The sequence below is a fragment of the Kwoniella botswanensis genome, chromosome 2 (assembly GCF_036426115.1).
Source record: "Kwoniella botswanensis chromosome 2, complete sequence".
NCBI classification, from domain to species: domain Eukaryota; kingdom Fungi; phylum Basidiomycota; class Tremellomycetes; order Tremellales; family Cryptococcaceae; genus Kwoniella; species Kwoniella botswanensis.
This window is the reverse complement of record NC_088600.1, coordinates 2,501,771-2,522,970: the sequence shown is the minus strand read 5'-3', so window position 1 is coordinate 2,522,970 and position 21,200 is coordinate 2,501,771. Positions and strand designations below refer to the sequence as shown.

Sequence of the window (21,200 nt, the reverse complement as noted above, 5' to 3'; positions counted from 1 at the left end):
CGTCTGAGTAAAGCTGTAGCGACATGTTGATTTAAAACATTCAACCGTGAATGAGTATACGCATGTTTACATTATTTTTTCATCGGATGGTACCCCCGTTCACCATCGATCGTCCGAGATCATTTACACCGGCACGATGCGGGCGTCTTTGAGCTTTCTGGCTGCGGGTTTGCTGGCTTCCTATACGCTGTATGGTTACCTTCAAGAGAAGATCATGTCGTGGAGTTACGGTGAGTCTGGTCTTCTTTGCGAGAGTCGGCTGACATGGTCGCTGTAGATGGGGTGAAATTCCGCTCCACAGTGATTCTGGTCGCCTTCAACCGCATAGCAGGCATAGCCGTCGCGGTGTACATGCAACGGTTTCATCTTGGGAATTCTCTGAAACCTCATCACCCTGTCTACGCTTATGCCACCATCTCGCTGTTCAACTTTGCGTCTACCCTGTGTCAGTACGAAGCTCTGAAATATGTCAGCTTCACAACGCAGACATTGGGCAAAACCTCGAAGATGGTCCCGGTGTTATTGCTTGGACGGCTAGTGTACGGCAAACAGTACAGATGGCGTAGTTACTTGGCCGTTCTCTTGGTGACTTTGGGTGCTATGTTGTACATGACGACTTCTTCCGTGAGTTGGGTTGTGACGGACATGGATTTCCAGAGGCGCGCTCATCTCATGGGGATCATAGAACGGCCTCACCGCTGACAGTCGGTCTTCCACTCCACGTGGGATACTTTTGTTGGCTGGCTACTTGCTCTTCGACGGCCTGGCGAGTACCACAGAGGCCAAACTGTTCCAGCAAAGCCACCGCCGGTCTACATCCAAAGACTCTGAGTCAAGCAATGGCACAAGAACTTTGTCGCAGAATGAATTAGTCTATGATCAGATGCTGTGGACGAACGTATGCTCTTTGGGTGTATCGACCTTGGGTATGTCACACTTGTCTATTGCCTGATTACTTGACCCGCTGATGTACCTCCTCCATCAGTCGTTCTTACCGATCAAAAACGTTCTTTCGGAAATTTCCTTGACGTTTTGAAAACACCCTCAGGACCTCGACTACTTTTCGATGTCAGCTTTCTGTCGCTGTCCGCCTCGATAGGTCTCATCTTCCTCCTGACGACGATTGCGACGTATGGACCTCTCCACTGCAGCACTCTGATGACCGGAAGGCAGTTCTTATCTATTGTTCTCAACGGCGCTGCGTTCAAGACAGGCAGGAACTTTGGTATACGAGGCTGGATCGGGATTGGTTTCGTGGCCAGTGGAGTCGATCTTGAGTTGTCGAACAAACGTCACGCAAAGGAGGAGAAAACATTTGAACTATCATCGTCGAAAAGTCCCAAGAGGAGTGGCGAACGATACGGTGAGTTAGCCGATTAGACGAGTGACATCCTATATCTAAATAATTATTCGTTGACTTTGCGTAGTTACAAAAACCGTTATACGTCATTTTGCATTCCCCATCGTCGGAGGCCTCCTTGCGCATATCCTGTCAACAGGACTCATACCTCGTAACGCCGCCGACGGAATGCTGGCATCAGAGATATTTCCCGCGGGTCCATCATTTGCCTATCGAAATCAGACATATTCTCGAGAACGCATTCGTAGGCTCTCCAAGGAGGTTGACTGCCCTGATCATTCTGCAATGAGAAGGTAATGCTTCTATCACGGTCGTTAGCTGCCATAGCTGATGTACCCGCAGAACGGCTTACCCGTCGCCTATCCCACGAACTGTCTTGGCTAGCTTTCCTAGATCAGGCAACACGCTCACCCGTGAACTGGTGGAGCATAGCACTGGCTTTCACACCGTTCACGCGAGGTGCGGTCACGTGTTGGAAATGAGCTACTTTGCGGAGGGGTGTAAATATCCTGATAACAACTTCCTCGTCAAAGACCACGTCCCGGTGAGTGATTCTCTTCGGTCGACATGTATCAGCCCTAATGATGTACGAATTAACGATTCGATAGGAATACACGGTCTACGCTCAAGATGACGAAGCGTGGAAAGAACGTGCCGAGAGCTATGATCGGGTGGTGCAGGTCATTCGCAATCCTCTTGATGCTCTATGGAGTTACTGGCATCTGATGAGGAGTCAGATGAATCACGAAAAACGAATTGAAGGCATCAATGTCTTGGGCCTGACGAACCTGTCAGAGCTAGATCGTATGGCACAGAATTGGGTACAACATACAGATTACTGGATGTCTGTGAATAAACCTAGAGTGATGCTACGTTATGAAGATCTAAGAAGCGATGATCAGGTACAGCATCTCGCTAGAGTGTTAGAGGTACTACTCCCTGCAGATGAGTTACCTCCTATAGAGCGGCTCATCTGTGCAGACGATGACAGAGCTGTGGCGTATCAGTCCAGAAAAGCCGAACCGTTCTATTCCTGGGACCACTTTGCTCCTGAAGTCCGATCTCATATCCTGAGCGTAGTGAAGGATGACTGGTGTACCTTGGGATTCGAGGCGATGTTACGGAAACAACGGGGACACAAAGGGGTAGATTGTGATTAATAGCATGTATATCGTTGTATTCATCGTGCCAGGCTGGTCACACAGCGGTGCTTAATTCTGAACCCTACCTGAGTATTCCAGCTGACTCGCGATGTCTCGATCAATTGGCGGAATCGACATGTCCTTACACGTGGACACGAGACGTTCTCCAAGAGGTTGATGCAATACCCGTTGCTCAGCGAGAACTTCACCGAGTCTGGATGCCAAAGGGTCAGCTGTATTCAATGGTAATTGACAGCAATCCCCCCCAGTTCAACCCTCCTGAGACTCACGTATGACAAATATCCATCTTGAACGTCATCCACGGCACTTTGGCAGCTGCAATATCATCATGCGTATTGATCACGGCAGCGGCGGAATGTTCTTGATGAACGCCATACTCCCCTGGCAGGATGTACAGATCCATCCCCGAGAGATACATCTGAGCCGTTATAGCACTTCTCTCGTAGCCATAACCCTGTTTGAACAAGTGCATAGGTGAACGTCCAGCTGATCAGCACGGGTATCATGAGTTTTCTCCCGAACAACAACTCACGGCAAAGCGCTGATCAAACCACACTTCTGCGTCTGTTCTCATCAGAGGGTATGCTTCGTATCCCAACTCATATTCTGTCACTTCGTAATAATCCGTTTCGCCTACTTCAATCCAACGGTCGTATTCGGTTGCATGGGACAGGATGGGAGTATTCGTCTCAAAAGCATCCATCGATAGGTTGCGGTACATGGTGATAAGTTCCTATATCATCACTCAGCGGAGTGCACGGCGAAAAATCGACATGACCGCAGAACTCACATCCCTATCCACGGGACACAAATCCCTCGATCGCTCAACCACAGGATCCGTCCACTGAAAGGGAGCAATAACCAGAGCCGCCGTTCCCTGCTCCAACTTGTCCGCCCACCCTCTAGACCTGGTTTCCACCAAGAACCGCTCCAATCCTTTCTGATAATCCGTGCAGGCCTCAAAGTCCGCATCCCACAGTAACATCCAATCCGTACTGGCAAAGGTGCGAGCAACGGTTCTCCATGTGTTGAGCTGAAGCAAGTGAGGGGATGTGACCAAGTGGATGTCCACATTTTGGGATAATGCGGGATGGGTGCGGTAGAGTTTGTCTAGGAGGATTAGGTCTCGGGATGCAAGTTTGTCGTTTGGGGGCACATAGTACGCGACTGATATCGGAGCTGGGGCGGTGTCGTTAGTTTGGAAGTCACTCCCACGGCGCAGCGCTCACCTCGCCGCTTCTCTGCCAGACTGACTAGTCTCCCCAGTCGATCAGATGTCAACCAAGTGATTAGAGTTACATCTCCCGCCGAGAAGCTCCCCGTCCGCCTCCTGAAATAAGGTATCACGCGTGATCCATACTGATTGTGACCAAAAGCTACCTTGAGAAGCGATCTAATTGAGGGTTCTACGTTGCGTTGGTCGAATAGAGCCGTCGTGTTAATCAACTCAGTCTTCCCGCGATGATACTTGAACTGATCAAGATTGATTTGGAAATCTGACGAGAAGGACGATGTTGATGTACCCCGAGAGTAATAGTTCAGCGTCCAGCAGAGCAGCAAGATGAGAACAAGATACGGTGCTGCTTTGGGCACTGCGAGCATCGTCTAACTATCAACCGCAAGCAAGACAAAGATGATCACACATCAACGACGAACTTTGACCAGGATGTGGTGAGTGGACGATTCTTTGCCCCTGTGACAGACGCGACTCGTGGAATTCACGACTCGTCGACTTCGCGTGAGGCCGGAGAGTCTGTTGTTATAGCGATTTCTTATATATTGTCAGGTCGCGACATTTCACGGCGAAGTATGGGTCACAGTCACGAAGATCTGACAGGGACCCTCAATAAATCCAGGAGACAACCTAAAAAGGCGAGCACAGGAGAAGAGGACGACGGAAGATGGAGAGATAGTACCGGATTGGGTATAGGACAACGAAACAACGCGGTCTTTGCGAGCTAAGCGATGGTGGACTCAATGGTTGCCCAAACTGATTCTAGTCGTGGAAGGAGCCGACAAGACGCATATTGCTCAGAAAAGGCAAAGAAGGTGACAACTTGTAACACCTCCGCGACTCCCAACTTGGACAACCAGAACAAGGTGATACATTACTTGCCATCCTATCAGGCGCTCGCCCATCTATTCTTTACTCTTATCCCCCTCCTCCCGTGGCTTCCAAGGCCCGCTATAATCTACCTCAAACCGCTCAACCGGATCAGGGGCTATGAAAGACTCATCACATTCCCCCTTGATCACGAAACCTGTCTTGGCCTCTCCCCTTGGGACCAGAACATCCGGTTCGTACGTATTGCGTTGATTGTCGACACACCACTGACCGAATCTGTACATTGTCAATGGGAAAGTGAGGACAGCAGCGGGCATTTGAGACCATGTGTATTGTCGCCATAAGACTTGAGGCATGAGATCGCCGTTGGCGTCGTAGTGTCTCTCGGTGCCGCGGAGCTTGTACAGGAATTTGGGATTCTCAGCTGTGGGTGCGGCTGGGGGAAATAATGAGGGTGATGAAGAGGACTGAGATGAAGTCGGCATGCTTTCTGTGGTTGATAGTGCGCTCGAGCACGATGCGTTGAGATGAAGGACGTTTGGTGAGGATTGCAGTGTGTTTGAGGGCTGAGACACCGGTGAATACAACTGCTTGTTTGATGCATGTAACATATGCCACCGACGTTGAAGCTTCATCATTCACTCGGCACACTACTGCTGATGCATGAATGCATGTATGATCTCATGGACATCACTGAGTCTCGGGACAATCGGCCGGAATCCTTTGCCAGCGCGGACATCAGAAGCGTGGGATGAACTTGATATCTCGTGCCTGGGAGGGAATCGTTCCTCCCTGTTTCTGGTTGTTCTGAAGGGGATGGACAAGGAGATAGAGCTGGGAGAGGTACACCAACCTGGTTGTGTTGAAAAGCGGTTTACCCATTGTGTGATGTGAACTATTTTTGAAAGAGTACGTGTTCGGGAGTTCACCAGGTGTCATATATACATACATTCGATCATCGGGACTCCCCCAAGCTTTCGAGTCAGTGAGCAAGGACATAAGTAGCCCCGAGTGATCGGAACAAAGTGTAGAGGTAACATGAATGTAATTGTGCCATCATTCCGTCTCCAACGAGGATGAAAAGAAGGTGGAAAGGTGAAATGAAATGAGCTTGTCTGAAATTGCCACTGATTTTTTGGTTTTTGCCACTCACTCCTGTTCTCCACTCGGATCCGAATATTTGAGATTTCACCTTTCAACTTGATTTCTAATCTGCACATCCATCCATCTCTTTTTCTTCTCCTCATCACCTCATCACCTCCTCAAATCATCTTTCAAGTAGTCCTCTTGGGCTCACCTAAAAACGACTAGCTGATCGTCAGACATTGCGACCATCGTCGGAATCCTTCTCAGCTACTCACCTCCCTTGTCCTTGTGTCCGACATCTCCACCACTCAATTCCTTCCGATCGTCTTGCCACCCATTGTCACCAACGTTCAACCTCACTCCCCATCTACCATGTCCGATGCATCCACTCTTACATTACCAGCCACGAATCCAGCGACTGCTTCCACCAACGGAAAGAAACCTTTCAAGCCAGCTTCGACCACCCCTCAGCCAGGCGATGGAGCGTATCTTGCCCCTCAACATCAGAATCGACAGAATGGCGTGAGTGAGCAAGGTCAGATTAGCGGCAATGGCAGCAATGGATATAGGAAGAAAGAGTGGCAAAGTAGCAGCCATGGGGGACCGAGTAGATACAATGGGAATGTTGATGGTACGAAGCACAATCACCCATCGCAAGGCCAACATCGCCCTACCAATCGATCTCGACAAAATGGTGATGGACCTGTCAACAATGGTGCGTCTCAGTCAAACGGCTCTGTCTCTAATCTCGGTCATCGTCCCCGGCCCAATCATTCTGGATCACGACCAATGAATCACCACTGCCCCAATGGCAAACAGCAGGATAGTCTGACAAAGCATGCCGCATCTGTCAAACGTCCTCAGATTCAACAGGCTGCTTCTTTAGATGCCGAAGCTCCTTCGTTCACTCCTGGGGCGGTGTTCCTAGTCTCTGAACTTGATCATCAGGAGAATGCTGCAGATGATACATCAAATGATCAACCCGCACCTATACCTAAAAAGAGGAATAACCGTAACGGTCACAAGCAGAAGCAGAAGAAGGACGAAAAGGACGGCCGATCAGAAGAATCCGTTCGACCTGCAGTATCAAGCCGTAAAGCTGCGTTTCAGCAATCCAACAAGCTCACAAAGACGATATCTAGAAGTTCGGTGGAAGGAGCTAAACCATCTCCACCTATCAAAAACCCACCTCGAGAGAAGAGGAAGAAGGATGAGCCGGATGATTTGGTATCTAGGTTAACCAGAGGTTTGAAGCAGAGACCGTTCTTGGAGTGTCCTATTGTGAGCATCCGATCATTCCGCTCACGAATGAACTGATATGTATCGATGGCTGACTTCGCTTCAGTGTTTCAATTCCATCACCCCCAGCCAACAGACCTGGTCGTGTCTTCCACCGGATCACGCACCAGAAGCCTCTTCGTCTATCACACTTCAACCAAACCCTATTACTGGATCCACATCTACCTCCAACTACTACTCCGCATGTTATACGCCGTTCCATTTAGACTGTATCAAAGACTGGGCGAACAGGAGTTTAGAAGAGGAGGAGAAGAAAGCTAGAAACGCCGGTAGAGAAGGTGAAGATATCGCTTGGAGGTGTCCTGGATGTCAGAAGAGGAGAGCGGAGCGGGCAGCTGGGTATAGGTGAGCAAATATTTCTTATTATTATTATTCATCTCCTGAGCTCTATAGGCTGACGTTCGTGCAGGTGTTTCTGTGGGCGATTATCTCACCCTCCTACATCGACTTCAGCCCCTCATTCTTGCAATGATACATGTGCTCGTAAGAGACCTAAATGTTCTCATCCTTGTCCCTTGTGAGTGCATACTATGAAGCCGTGTAATCTCCAGCGGGTGTGTACGCTGACGCCCTATCTTCTCTCACCATCAGACCTTGTCATCCCGGTCCTTGTCCACCATGTCAAGTCGCTCTTGTCGTTCCATGCCCTTCCCATCATGCTCCACTTACAGTTAAATGTTCCGCCGCTACCACCAACAACTCCGCTCTTTCGCCAGTCTGTGATGAATCCTGCGCCCGACAGCTCAATTGCGGTAACAAGGACCACGAGTGTGAACAGCTTTGTCATTGTGGTCCTTGCAAACCTTGTGAAGCAAGAGAAGTCGCTAGGTGTTATTGCGGTCAGGATGAAAGGGACGTCGAGTGTGGATGGGGTAGGGAGAACGACAAAGTGTGTAAGAGGTTGGATGATATAGGAGAAGAGGAAACTTGGTGGGGAAAATACGACTGTGGTAGACCTTGTGATAGGTTGTTTGACTGTGGTGTACACCCATGCAAAGAGGTGAGTAGTACCAGTCTCATTTTCAACCTTGAGCTGTCGTACTGATCGAACGGTCTTGCTATAGACATGTCACCCTCATCCTATTCATCCCCTTCACTGCCCACTATCTCCTGATGCCATCACCCACTGTGCATGCGGTACAACCACTCTCTCCTCGCTCGGTGCAACAAGAGAAGACTGTCTCGCACCGATACCCACCTGTAGCGCAAAGTGTCCCAAGAGTCGACCGTGTGGTCATGCCTGTCCGAAGAAATGTCACACTGGACCGTGCCCACCATGTCACGAAGAGGTCATACGGACTTGTAGGTGTGGTCAGAGTCAGTTGTTAGTACCATGTGACGATTTGAGAGAACGGGCGGAAAGAGGTGAAGGAGAAGTGACATGCGAGAGGGTATGCAAGGCTTTGCGAAGGTGAGTATTGAAGTGTTCTCATGAAATCCTGTTGACACTGATGTATCTGTCATAGCTGCGGTCGTCATGAATGCGGTAGATTATGTTGCCCTCTGTGGGAACAAGCTTTCCGAAGCAAAAAGCAGAGGAACGAAGATTATAATCCATATACCGAAGACGATTTACACAAGTGCCATCTCACCTGCGGTAAATTGCTCAGCTGTGGAACACATACTTGCCCCAAACCTGATCACAAAGGTCCATGTGGAAGATGCCTTCAGGCGTCTTACGACGAGGTGAGCAGCTTCAATCACTGACCGTACGGGAGACTGATGCTGATGTGTATCATTTCAACCAGTTGATCTGTCATTGTGGGAACACTGTTGTATACCCACCAGTAGCATGGTAAGTCACCCATCTGATTCTCTGTTTGGTGATACTGACGATTTCCTCAGTGGTACCACTATCAACTGTGTCTACCCATGTGATCGGCCCGCACCAGCCTGCGGGCACCCCAAATCACCTCATTCATGCCACGAGAGTCCTGAATGTCCACCATGTCCATATCTTACCGACAAGCCATGCGCCTGTGGTAAAGATCCGGCAGTCAAGAACGTTCGGTGTTCTCAAGATCGAGTCTCATGCGGTCAACAATGCGGTGAACTGCTCGGATGTGGTTATCACAAATGTACGAAACTTTGTCATCGACCTGGAGAATGTGAATCATGTACACAAGTCTGTGGTAAACCCAAACGGATCTGTAAACACCCATGTACCACTACATGTCACGCTCCAGCCAAATGCCCCGAGAATGACCCCTGTCAAGCTATCGTCACTCAATCGTGCGCATGTGGACATCTTCAATTGCGAACTTCCTGTGGTGCATCGACTTCAAATCCTAGATCGAGAGAGGTAGAACAGTTGAAATGCAATTCAGAGTGTGCGGTCAGACAGAGGAATGCGAGGCTGGCGGATGCCTTGGGGATCAAACAGACTGAAAGAGGATTGGAATCGTACGAAGATGAGCTGAAGACGTTTGCAACTCAGAATCATGGATTTGTGAAAATGGTGGAGAACACTTTTGAGGAATTTATCAAAGGTACAAGACAAAGTATGGTTCTACCTCATAGTGAGTTCGAAATACCCTCTACAGACTGTATTTCGCACTGTTATGTACATCTTGCTAACATATTGGCTATCCTTTCTAGTGCCTCCCGCCAAGCGAGTCTTCGTCATGTCTTTAGCGGAACATTATCGACTGACTCGCGAATTGATCGATCAAGAACCCAATCGATCCGTCCAGATCCGACGTAGAGTGGATACTCGTCTACCAAACCCGTTACTGAGCTCGGCCGTCGGATCCACCACTCCTGCACCTGCTCAAACTAGACTGGTGACTAATTTAGTTGGGGCATGGGGCAAATCATCTGGAAGTACCGCTGCTAGTGTTGTCGCTGGTGCTACTACCACCGGATCCTCCTCGTCGATGTGGAGAAATACCAGTGGTTCGTCATCCAATAGACCTTCTAGGGCACCTACCCCTGTAGCTCCGGTGTCGAGAGAACAGTTTAGACCTGTGGAAACGAAAGTGGGAGATGGCGAGGATGATTGGGATGTGGATTTGTAGGGTTAACAGTTTCTAGTGGAAGTGAACTGCTCGTACAGTACGCGTGGTCAATGATCTCGTATACCTGCATCTAATCAAATACCTTTCATGTGTATCCATCTGTTCACATGTGCACTTCTGACAAGAAACCAAATGCATATTATATTCACTGTAATTCATTAAGGTATCGTTATTCGTGACATGTTGATCGTTGAAGAGGGTTTAATCATCGTAATTACCACCGCCGCCCTCATCTACAGGAAAAGCACAGGAACTCGTCAGCGTGGTTCCAACCCAGTGATAGTCACGTAAGGGGTACCCACCATCATCACCACCACTATCATCGTCACCTTCACCATTATCAAAGTAATTCGCATCGTAATCCTGATGATCTTCTTCCTCTTCATCGTCGAAATCGAAATCTTCGTCGGAAGAGGGCGGTGGCGTTTCCTGTGAGAGCGATTGCAGTCAGTATCATCTCAATGAAATTACACAAGGGCTAGAAGGAGTTTGCGCAAGATCGACATCCCGTAACGGGACAGGATTGTATTGAATTGTGAGATCTCAGATGGACTCAAGGGTGATACCAACTCGTGAGGTGAAGAAGGGAAGAGAAAACATGGAGATGGAAAGAAACACATGCTCACCTCTTCTTCCGCGTTATCGTCACCTTCTTTATCCAGATCTTCGATCTTCCGTTTCCTCTTCAGTTCTGCAGTGATAATGAATGGTTAGTAACGGTCTGTGATCGTTACGGAGACATCGGATGTTCCATTTGAAATTCCACCGGCAGCATCACTCACTAATTTTTGGTCTATCCCCTACCCCTTCGAAGTATTCCTGCCATAACACCGGTGGGAACATCTGAGGATCTAATTTTAATGCTACAGGGTCTAGTCTGGATGGTCCAGCTTGTACGGGTGTGTTGAATCGGTCAGAGTAGGACTCGATTTCTGTGATCGACGTGGATATTAGACTCGTAGCGTGAACCTGTTCAGACACCCTGTACTCACCTATTCCGACCACTTTCCTCTCTCCTACTATCCTCCACGGCGGTATACTCCCAGGAGGTATCGGTCCACTACTCGTGTTGATGTGTTTACCAGATAACAGTGTCGAATTGAGTGATATCGTGTGTGACATGATCAACGACTCGTGATCATCTGGTCCTGACAGATACGCTGTTGATGAGTTGCCCAGGGGCTGCAAGTAGGTGTATCAGCTATAGTCTACTTCATATATATATAGTATATATGTAATATGTCCCACCCTCCCTCCCATATATAAACACCGCCCCCCCATCCCACCCCAAGCTACCAGTATAAGCTGCCACTATAAAGCTAGAGTAGACCCACCGGATACAGCACCCCCCTCTGCCTCGGGTCCACCTTCAACTTCTCCATCGCATCTGTCCACTCTTGCCTTGAAAACGATCCATAACCCCCCGGTGGCATCCCCCTATCTCCCCCTGGTCCTCCCCCTCTCCCTCTCCCTCTGAATCCACCACGAGACATGTGATGTAAGCGTAGATGTGCGTCTTGCGGTAGTAACGGGGCAGTCTCTGAGGTACTTGTTGTGTGATCTTGGTGCAAGTGATTGACTGATCAAGTATGAGTATGAGTCATGTATCAAGTGTCAACAAAGCAAAAGTTCAAAATTCAATCGACATCCCAAGTGATCGTCCTCCACTCGGTGGGAAATGCCACATAGGGAATATCGCCAAATCACCGCCCCCTGTCTTGGGTCAACTTTAAATGGGTTACCCATTTAACAATGTGTCGATCCCCTCATAGACCCATAGACGTCACAGTCATTTTGCGGATGGATCAGATAGATAGATATATTGTATATATTCCATCGACCTTCTACTCGTCTCGCATATACCAACCCATTCACATATCAAGATCACATCACAGTCATCCGCAGACACAACCTCACGTCCCCAGCAGTACCAATATGAGTGTCAACAAGAAGGGTAAAGCTGTGGACGTACCCACCGATGACGATACAAGTGAGTGACAGTCTCGTCTTCCCCCCCCCCCCTATCTCTGAGTGGAGGTAATTGGGCGGTGGACGGTGTGAGATATAGATCAGAGGATGGCAGGATGGACGGGAAAGATTCCATCATGTGGTATGCTGTAGTGGGGCGTCCTGGACATCGCTGTGATGCTTTTGCATAGGTAATCATGAGAGAACAGGCTGGATTTCATCATCGTCGGAGCTGGAATCTCTCAGGTTGAAAAGGGATGTCACGTTGGGCTGTGCTGGAACAGTCCATTTAACCAGTCTTCATCGATTATGGTTGTAGAAGGCATATGGAGACTCTACAGGATACGGGGGATCAATTGGTGCAGCTTATATGCATATCTACATACACCTCCTACCCCACATCCGAAAAGATAACATTCCCTAACTCACGAACGTTCTTGACCTATCATCTTTCCCTTGTTTCATAATTCACCATCTTTCATCCAACTTCGACTTGATAATATATTTTATTCAACGTCGTCTTCTACCGGACCAACACCATATCACATCTACAGCTCTCCAACCCTTCACCGATGAGAGCGGAGCACCGGCTACGTTACCTGAAGTTGGAAACGGAGGGGAAGAAAGTAAAGTCAAGGTTCTGTTAGGGTTGATGAAGAAGTGAGTGTCGAAATAGTTGAAACAGATCTTCTTGATCGTAAAATGTCAACACTGATCTGTTTGTACTCACTCCAGATTGATGGGCGTAAAGGATGTTGCCAATCTGTACGTCTATATTCTCTACTTCATGGATAGCAATGCAGCTGACAGAGACCCAACCTTGATAGTCGAATATCCCTTCCTGCATCTCTGTTAGAACCTATACCAAACTTGGAGTACTGGCAATACGCTGATCGTGCCGACATCTTTGCTGCGTGAGCTATCTCTCGCTTTTAAATGGGGAGTACTAAAACACAAGCTGATACCATCCTGTCATACAGCATCGGCGATTCGGATGATGAGGTAGAACGGATGTTAGCAGTATTGAGATTTTCGTTCAGTAAAGAACTCAAATTCATCAGAGCGAGATTAGGTAAACCCTACAACTCGGCCCTAGGTGAGTCCTGTCATGTCATTTTTGACCGAAAAGGTCATTTTTGCCTCTTTCACTGACAGCCTTCTTCTTACTTACCTAGGCGAGCACTTCCGATGTTCATGGAGACTCCCTCCGATAGTGATAGATAAAGAGACTGGCGAGCCTGTCATTCGAACCCACATTCACGTCCCCATACCTGGAGAACCCGCATATGGTGGACAGGGAGGCAGTGGGTGGACCACACCCATCTTAGGACCCGAACATGGTGGTAAACCAAATAGCGAGGCGAGGTGAGTCCGTCTCGTTGTCATATCGCCGAGAGGCTCTCCAACTCATCGTTCGTCACTGCGTAGTTCAATCATCTCAAGTTCGTCCAAGGCATCCAAAAAACAGTCTACCGGTCTTAGTTTGAAGCAGGGTAACAAATCTACCGATACCATCAGTATCAATCGAGCTATCCCCGGTCCGGGTGATGAGATCGAATCGGATCCTGATGCTGGTGTGGTGGAGTCAGAGAAGGTGACAGTGGTCTTCTTGGTGAGTAGCGATGCTCTCGTGTCTGCCAATCACAGCTGACTGCTTACACTTTTCCAGTGCGAACAAGTATCACATCATCCACCTATATCCGCCTACTACTACACCTGTCCAGAAAGAGGTATAGAAGGATACGGAATGGATCAGATCTCAGCCAAGGTGTCGGGGATGTGTGAGTTTGGGGTTCACTTTGATGCGAACATTATTGGTCTCAAACTGATCATCATCTACCGCAGCTGTTAAAGTCGGGCCTGGATCAAGCAACCGAGGTATCTTCATACGGATAGCGAGAGAAGGTCCAGGTAAAGGAGAAGTGAGTGCATCTACATATCTGTGAGACCACTCACAGAGATACTGATCACGTCCGTCCCATAGGAATACCAAATCACCCACCCTTCCGCTTCCGTCAACGGTATCTTGAAAGGATCATATTACGGCACAATCAGCGATCAAATACAAATAACATGTAGAGGTGGTGAAGAAGGAAAGACTAAGCTACGTGCTTTGATTGACTACAAGGATGAGGTAAGTCTATCCCACTCCAGTTGATTGACATTCCTCGTTACATTTTTTTAATATTTTTTCAATTCCGGATCATACATTAGTCCTGGATCGGTAAACCCAAATTCCTCTTGGAAGGTATCGTCTACAGATACACAATCGGTAACGAGATGGAAGAAAGTTGGACGAAACCCAGACAAGTACCAGCGGATAAGATTGTCGCTAATATAGAAGGAAGCTGGATGAAGGAGGTGAAATACAGGCTAAAGGGTGAGAAGGTGAGTGATAAGTATCCGTGTTCATCAGTAGACTGTAGCTTGAGCTGATTGACATCCGTTTATAGGAATGGAAAGTCCTCCTTGATCTCGATCTCCTCGCCCTCATCCCTAAAGACGTACGGCCCATCGAAGAGCAGGACGAACAGGAGTCTCGTCGATTATGGGACCCCGTCACTCAACATCTCATAGGTAAGAACTGGGGTGAAGCGACAAGGCAGAAACAAGCTATCGAACAGGCGCAGAGGGATAAAGCTGCTGCTAGGAAAGCTAAAGGGGAAGAGTGAGTTACAATGACATGGCTGGCCTGATTGTTAGACGTACTATTGCTGATGCTGTCATGCGCCAGTCACCAATCGAGATTCTTCGAGCCTGATTGGGAAGATGGACGTCCGACATTATCAGCCGAGGGTAAGAAAGCCATAGAATCAGAAATGGCAAGATTAGATGCTAAAGCCAAAGAGAGGGAGAATGAGCTGTGATGGGACAACTGTGTATCATGATTGGACGCGATGTTGAATAGGGAAGAGGGATAGTTATATTTATGTTTGTGTTTATGTCTTTCTTTTGTCAATTGCTTACTTTTACTGTATCAACACCCATTTCAATAGTGCTCTGTCACTCGTCATTGTCTGTGTATAAAGATTATAGATACCATCTTCATGTTCATTGGATATGCAGCATAGTGAATCAGTATGGGGTGATGACGAATAATCTCAACCGGATTACCTCGATGGTATGATACAACTATTGTGCGCATGTTTTCAATGCATGCACTATGTCTTTGAACTTCTTGACCACTTTCCCCCTCTCTCATAATCATCTCGATCTTCTCCTCAACCTATCCCCTGATGTTACCACTAACATCTTGATCTCCTGGTCTTTGAGCCTCGGCAACTTTGACCTTGTCCTCAGGTCCACCATCACCTTCGAAATCATTTGCGTGGGTTTGTCTATAGCATATCGTAATTAGCCTGACTTTCTCGTACAGAACATCGATAGACTGTTTGGAGGTAAACCCACCTTCCAGTTAATTTACTTTGCTCGCCACCTTCTTCATCTGGTATAAGTGGATTCTCACCTCTCTTCGTACCTCCAATCTGGACTGTCGATCCTGGGAATTGAGAAGTGACATTCTCGTTCACACCTGAATTGATTGCTACAATCACCATATCAGACTTCATTCAGTACAGGATATTTCCCTGCTGTACCAATGCAACAGATGCTCACTGGAATCACTTTGGGTTTGACCGAGACCCGTCTTAGCTTGGTACGAGTTGATGGAGGCTTCAGCTTTGTGGATATCTTCTTGGGCGGACATTGTGTAAAGTGTATTTTATCTGATTCAAATTTGTCAGAACAAAGAGTAAGCCGCACATATCAGAATTCGATTCATATATACTTGAATACCAACTCAGCATACGATGCATACATGCACTCTACACTGGTGTGAGAGAGATTTGTGACGTCAATTACGTTGACCGAGTCAAGGTGGATTGACGTACTTCCTCCACAGATCGTGAATATGTGAGATATGTGTGCTCAAGGCTAAGGAAAAGCTCCGGCGTCATAGCATGCAATACGATGCAAGACTAGCACCACTCGACAAAGCGAAAACATGGGAAGATGCATGAACTACTGATTCCCCCGAAATCCATATGATGTGTATGCAAATGTTCTAATTCGATAATCGGCATTGCGCTGCCTTAGATGAGCCTTTAGAAAACCGGCAGCGGGACTTTATGGACAACTAAGAGTGATCTGAGTGGAGTTGACTACAGAACCACTGTAAACCAATAACTGTTGACCTTGCTTCAAAGAAGGACATTTCTTGATGGAACTTTCGTACTCGATACGAATTTGAGGTTTACCAGCTTTGATGAATGGATCGTATTTCTCACATTCGTCGTATTGATACTGCAGCACGATTAGCTTGATCGACGAACGGGGTTGAAGAAGCAGGTACGTCAAGCTGGGGAAATAGTATCCAACTGACGAGATGAGACAGTAGGAGTAGGAAGGAAGATTCACTTACACAGGATTCGATCACGTTGAAATCGAAAGCATTGACAAGAGATGTAGTCCAATTGGTAGGTTTGCCAGTATCGGGATCAGTGATCAGATCACCTGAGTTTTTCAGATCTATACCCATTCCATTGGACCAAGCCGTAGATGATAACCACAGAAGGTAGTTGACTTCGTCTTGCTTGGTAATTCCGAAGTCTTGCTGATTGGTCCACTGATGATTCAAGGACATACACCATCAGCTGAAGTACACTGCACCACAGCACTTTACCCAGGACACTCGGTAGGGAGCTCGAACATACAGCATCAACGTTATCAGGATCGACCGAGTCACATCCCTTCTGTTTGGCAGCTTTGATCCGATCCGTCATGATACTTTTGATATTGTTCAAGCATTTCTCAGAACGGATATCAAGCCACCATTCTCCCCATTCTCCCAGTAAGTTGGCGTCTGATCCTGAACCCGTACATCGACCGGTAGAATCGATGGAAACATTGGGTCCACAATAACATTCAGGTAGGAATTGTTTGGCATCTGATCTGACGAATGGTGGGGAACAATGTCAGTACCGCACGAGAATTCGAAAGAGGTGGGTTGGAAGGAATATCTAACCTGTAGGGTTCCCAGGTACCTGCACTGAAGTAACACCCCACGGTCTTTCCTTTGGCATGGTAATTCGCGCTGTCTTCTGAATCAGCTTCTAATTCTCTCAACCATAATGAAAAGACGGAACTTACATCTGTTCACTAGTGCTTTGAGCCATATCCACAACATACATGGTCTTATTCAGAGAAAGGCCAGTCGCGGTTCTGATGACGGGCGCAGCAATTGGTTGATTATCGAGATCGTAGATGAACGAAGTGGATAGGGATGGCGTCGACTTGATTTGGATAGCTGAAACTGTGTAGCTGGAGGATGAGGATGAGACTGAGGCAGCGATGGAAGAAGTGGTCGAAGAACTGCTCTTCGACTTGTCGTCGACGGATCTACTTGTGCTAGTACTTGAAGCTTTCTTGTCGTCGACTTTCGAGGTCGTCGCCACTGAAGATACCGTAGATGTTTTGGTTTTTGACTTGTTATCGTCCGAAGCTTTGGCAGTGTTTACAGATGAGCTAGTGCTCGTCAACTTCTTATCTTCCCCTTTGATGGACAGAGATGGCGAAGAGCTTGAAGGAGGTACTTGCTTGGAGGATGTAGTCGATGCGATAAAGAGAGTCACTGTGGAGGTTACCGTTTGTGTAACCGTCGAAGGAGAGCAAGTGCTCACTTCCGTCGGTGATTTCTGCCGCCCATCATCAGTAAGTTGTGGTAAGAGAGATACCTGTGACGAGAAGACTCACAGACTTGTCGGAAGCCAATACAGCTTGTGCAGAGAGGAGTGCAGTCAAGATTATTGCAGGGTACACCATCCTGTCGAAACGTAAGAAATTTGAGGAGGTGAGGCATATTGTTCGTTCATTGAGCATTGGTTTTATAGCTCATCAGCTGGATCGTGTAGCATAGCTTCTTCATGGACCGGATCCTACAACATTCCTTTTTGAGTGATGCCTTGTACGATAATTGCCATTCTCGTCATGGATGATCGGCGACACAGCTTAAGGTTTTTGACGGGATAACGAGAGAACGCCGATCGTTCGTTCCTGATGGCTGGTTCCAGTGAAAAGGAATAATAAATCCCATAAGAGGAAATGCATGCTCTACTCGTTTAATTATTCTAACAGTATGTATCGCGTTGAGGCATTCTGACAGATGCTTCATACTGAAGCTTCGTGCAGATGTGCTCCCCCTTGTGGCCGAAATGAGCTGTAAGATGAATCGCTCTTACTCTCTGAAGGTTAAAACAAGGATCGCTGAGCAGACGCTGCATCCCACTGAGCCTATTCTGTTAAGTCTGGGTTAAGCATGATTTTAAATGTCAAGTAGGAGGAAGCAACAACAAGAATGGAAATAACCCCAGGGATGCTTTGAAATACTGGGGTATCCATGATTGCCCCGAGAATATTAATGCAAGTATCGTATTGCCATTTGACTCCTACGAGAAACTTTACACCAAAGAAAGCGAATGGGGTTAGAATATACCAAGCATGTAATTCATTTTAGGCAGCTAAGTTCAGGTGGAAACACAATGTGTCGACGCACCTCGCGCCATGTCGCTGTTATCTACGAACGGGACGTTTGTGTGAGTATACCAGATTGCGATGATAAGGATGCAAACCCCGAAACCGGGACCAAATCAACTTTTTCTATTCGCGTAGTAGGCCACGGATAAAGTAAGCTAGTGGATAGACACGGGGGACAGGACCGCGGCATTCAATGTACAAATAACGATCGAACATCGTCCAGCTGTGACGATACGTGCTGGTTCGACCACATGACTCGCTAAGATAACACGACAGCTATGTCACCCCTTTCCTGAACGGTTAGTGACGGCATCGAACAAGAAGGGGGAATTTTGCAGCTGCCGATTTCATCTGTCATTCAGTCGTTACATGAGATCCGTTCCTCGCTCTCTTAGTGGAGCGAGTTGTACGTACATTGAGATCCACTCCGTTCCTATCACTCGTGAGCTTCAGTCTGATTGGTTTACAGTTTTCTTATCTTTATCAGAGCCAGTCAGCCATGACTCTTGGCGATCCGAAAAAAGCATCATATCGAAATATGGTTGGACAGGAGGGAATAGCAATGGGAGCTGTCAGAGACTGCTTTGCAAAGCTCGACTCAAGCCTGCATTCAAACGCTCGAGATTATATAAACTTCGCAAATTCTCCACTCCGTCCCTCGCCGTCTACTCATTTTGAGAAAGCAGTGAAGTTTGACTAAAGCGCCGACACGTCAACATGTCTGATCTTATGGAGAAGAGGATCGTGAGGAAGATCGATAGGCATATCATGCCATGGGTCATTGTCGCATATTTGCTGAAGTGAGCGTTTTGTTTCTTCGTCGGCCATGGTCACGCGCTTACATAGGATATACCAGTTATCTTGACCGAACAAATTTGGGTAACGCGTAAGTTCTACAGCGAAACGCATCGCTCGATAAGCAGTCAGCTCACGTGTCATGAACAGACGAACTCTCAACAATGATAAACCTGGTGAATCATTGGTAGAGGTCCTTAACCTTTCAGGGGATCGGTACAACTTGGTTGTCGCGATATTCTTCGTGTAAGTTATGCACTCCATGCTCATCTTCACACGCGATCAGCTTCGAAACTCCACTGACTTCTCATCCACGCTGCAGACCCTATGTCATATTCGAATTCCCCAGTAACATTGCCCTCAAATACTTCACCCCAAGCAAGTGGATTGCCCGTATCATGGTCACGTGGGGTATCGTAACCATCTGCACTGCTGCTATATCGAATTATGCGGGCCTCATGGTCTGTCGTGTATTCCTGGGTATCTGCGAGGCGGGATTTTTCGTGAGTGATTCTGCTCATGATTAGATTTCGCCCGTATGTCTGTAGCAATTCATCGCTAATGCTGTCCATGTCTTCCATAGCCCGGAGTCATGATGTACCTTTGTTTCTGGTATACTCCATCCGAGAGGGGTACCAGAATGGCCATATTCTCCGCTTCCATCGCTGTCGCCGGAGCTTTCGGTGGGTTGATCGCTACCGGTGTCTCATTCATGTCCGGAAAGGCATCGCTCTATGGATGGCAATGGCTCTTCGTTCTTGAGGGTATCCCCGCCGTCATCGTGGGAGTCTTGATTTACTTCTTCCTTCCCGACTACCCTGAGACGGCCCGATTCCTGACCGAGGAGGAGAGACTCTTTGCGTCAGAACGTATGGGACCTTTCGCACCCAAAGGTGAGATATTCGATCATTCGTCATAGTCCTGTGCTAATCAGATTATGTAGGTACCGACAAGCACTTTGACAAAGCCGACTTCATCGCCACGATCAAATCCTGGCACTTCTGGATATTCTCATTGCACTACTTCTTGATGACAAACTCTCTGAATGCGTTTGGCTATTTTGCCCCAACCATCATCTCTGCTATGGGCTTCAAAGGATGTGAGTGACTGCTCTCTCTTATCAGAGTTTAGCCTTTGCTAACAGTCATCCACCACAGACAAAGCACAACTGTTGACCGTTCCACCCAACGCCTTTGCCTTTTTCGTGATCATTGGCAACTCCTGGTGGTCTGATAGGCGGAAAGAACGACCACGACATGTCATAGGAGCTCTTATCCTAGTCGCCATCGGTTACGTACTCCTGGCTACTGTGAAAGGCGTAGGTGGTAGATACGTTGGAACATGCTTGATTGCTTGTACCAACGCTGCCGTAATTCCTTTCGTCGCATATCGAACAGCTACAGTAGCCGGAGCCACAAGTACAGCTATTGCAACTGGTGCAATGATTGCTATTGCGAATTGCGCGGGTATCGTTGCCCCTTATCTGTTCAGGTCAAAGGACTCACCTCACTAGTAGGTTCTATTTGTATGTATAGAGGATCCTTGCTGACAAATCTTACACAGCTATCCTGGCTTATGGACTCTATTCGCCATGCTTGGCACGGCAGTTCTGCTCACCGGTGTACTCTGGTATAAATTAGGTTCGTCGAGTGAATATAGAATACCGGTGCAAGACCAGAGCGAATATGTCGGAGCTATCGGGCTCAACGAGACGCCAGTCAACGAGCGAGCTGATTCCGAAGGCGAGGAGGGAGAGAAGAAGGTGCCTGGGATTCACAACGTCAACGTCTCATCGCTAGAGGCTCGCTAAGCAGGGAGAGGTATAGGTCTGAACATTCGTTAGCCCTTACAGTAGTCTTCTGGACATGCAGATGAAATGAGATTATGCATATATCAGACGTCGACCTCCCGCCGCA

General features: G+C 47.7%; 8 protein-coding genes across 8 annotated transcripts; 4 read left to right on the top strand and 4 right to left on the bottom strand.

Annotated features, from left to right (window-relative positions):
* Nucleotides 1–136: 136 nt before the first annotated feature.
* Nucleotides 137–2,520, top strand: L199_007846 (uncharacterized protein; the record flags this gene model as incomplete). The annotated part of the gene is made up of 7 exons (XM_064893532.1): nucleotides 137–230; nucleotides 278–624; nucleotides 686–926; nucleotides 986–1,363; nucleotides 1,428–1,653; nucleotides 1,703–1,904; nucleotides 1,969–2,520. 7 exons carry the CDS (start codon nucleotides 137–139, stop codon nucleotides 2,518–2,520), a joined length of 2,040 nt encoding a protein of 679 aa, XP_064749604.1.
* Nucleotides 2,521–2,571: 51 nt separating this feature from the next.
* Nucleotides 2,572–5,073, bottom strand: L199_007845 (uncharacterized protein; the record flags this gene model as incomplete). The annotated part of the gene is made up of 6 exons (XM_064893531.1): nucleotides 2,572–2,716; nucleotides 2,793–2,977; nucleotides 3,056–3,256; nucleotides 3,314–3,702; nucleotides 3,753–3,853; nucleotides 4,727–5,073. 6 exons carry the CDS (start codon nucleotides 5,071–5,073, stop codon nucleotides 2,572–2,574), a joined length of 1,368 nt encoding a protein of 455 aa, XP_064749603.1.
* A 973-nt stretch (nucleotides 5,074–6,046) lies between these two features.
* L199_007844 (uncharacterized protein) lies at nucleotides 6,047–9,990 on the top strand (the record flags this gene model as incomplete). Its single annotated transcript, XM_064893530.1, has 9 exons — nucleotides 6,047–6,955; nucleotides 7,020–7,318; nucleotides 7,383–7,490; nucleotides 7,565–7,973; nucleotides 8,038–8,384; nucleotides 8,440–8,659; nucleotides 8,722–8,768; nucleotides 8,819–9,492; nucleotides 9,572–9,990. The coding sequence occupies 9 exons, from the start codon at nucleotides 6,047–6,049 to the stop codon at nucleotides 9,988–9,990; spliced, it is 3,432 nt and encodes a 1,143-aa protein (XP_064749602.1).
* A 201-nt stretch (nucleotides 9,991–10,191) lies between these two features.
* Nucleotides 10,192–11,483, bottom strand: L199_007843 (uncharacterized protein; the record flags this gene model as incomplete). Its single annotated transcript, XM_064893529.1, has 6 exons — nucleotides 10,192–10,223; nucleotides 10,293–10,419; nucleotides 10,617–10,681; nucleotides 10,773–10,922; nucleotides 10,983–11,172; nucleotides 11,325–11,483. 6 exons carry the CDS (start codon nucleotides 11,481–11,483, stop codon nucleotides 10,192–10,194), a joined length of 723 nt encoding a protein of 240 aa, XP_064749601.1.
* A 442-nt stretch (nucleotides 11,484–11,925) lies between these two features.
* L199_007842 (uncharacterized protein) lies at nucleotides 11,926–14,825 on the top strand (the record flags this gene model as incomplete). The annotated part of the gene is made up of 13 exons (XM_064893528.1): nucleotides 11,926–11,980; nucleotides 12,513–12,618; nucleotides 12,694–12,723; nucleotides 12,786–12,872; nucleotides 12,939–13,054; nucleotides 13,134–13,323; nucleotides 13,387–13,570; nucleotides 13,628–13,739; nucleotides 13,804–13,880; nucleotides 13,943–14,092; nucleotides 14,173–14,346; nucleotides 14,412–14,626; nucleotides 14,693–14,825. The coding sequence occupies 13 exons, from the start codon at nucleotides 11,926–11,928 to the stop codon at nucleotides 14,823–14,825; spliced, it is 1,629 nt and encodes a 542-aa protein (XP_064749600.1).
* A 359-nt stretch (nucleotides 14,826–15,184) lies between these two features.
* Nucleotides 15,185–15,664, bottom strand: L199_007841 (uncharacterized protein; the record flags this gene model as incomplete). The annotated part of the gene is made up of 3 exons (XM_064893527.1): nucleotides 15,185–15,296; nucleotides 15,367–15,502; nucleotides 15,574–15,664. The coding sequence occupies 3 exons, from the start codon at nucleotides 15,662–15,664 to the stop codon at nucleotides 15,185–15,187; spliced, it is 339 nt and encodes a 112-aa protein (XP_064749599.1).
* A 419-nt stretch (nucleotides 15,665–16,083) lies between these two features.
* On the bottom strand, nucleotides 16,084–17,778 carry L199_007840 (uncharacterized protein; the record flags this gene model as incomplete). Its single annotated transcript, XM_064893526.1, has 6 exons — nucleotides 16,084–16,260; nucleotides 16,379–16,582; nucleotides 16,671–16,908; nucleotides 16,982–17,050; nucleotides 17,107–17,651; nucleotides 17,710–17,778. 6 exons carry the CDS (start codon nucleotides 17,776–17,778, stop codon nucleotides 16,084–16,086), a joined length of 1,302 nt encoding a protein of 433 aa, XP_064749598.1.
* Nucleotides 17,779–19,206: 1,428 nt separating this feature from the next.
* On the top strand, nucleotides 19,207–21,094 carry L199_007839 (uncharacterized protein; the record flags this gene model as incomplete). The annotated part of the gene is made up of 8 exons (XM_064893525.1): nucleotides 19,207–19,289; nucleotides 19,346–19,375; nucleotides 19,435–19,530; nucleotides 19,607–19,787; nucleotides 19,868–20,177; nucleotides 20,228–20,383; nucleotides 20,442–20,796; nucleotides 20,848–21,094. 8 exons carry the CDS (start codon nucleotides 19,207–19,209, stop codon nucleotides 21,092–21,094), a joined length of 1,458 nt encoding a protein of 485 aa, XP_064749597.1.
* Between the last annotated feature and the right edge of the window lie 106 nt (nucleotides 21,095–21,200).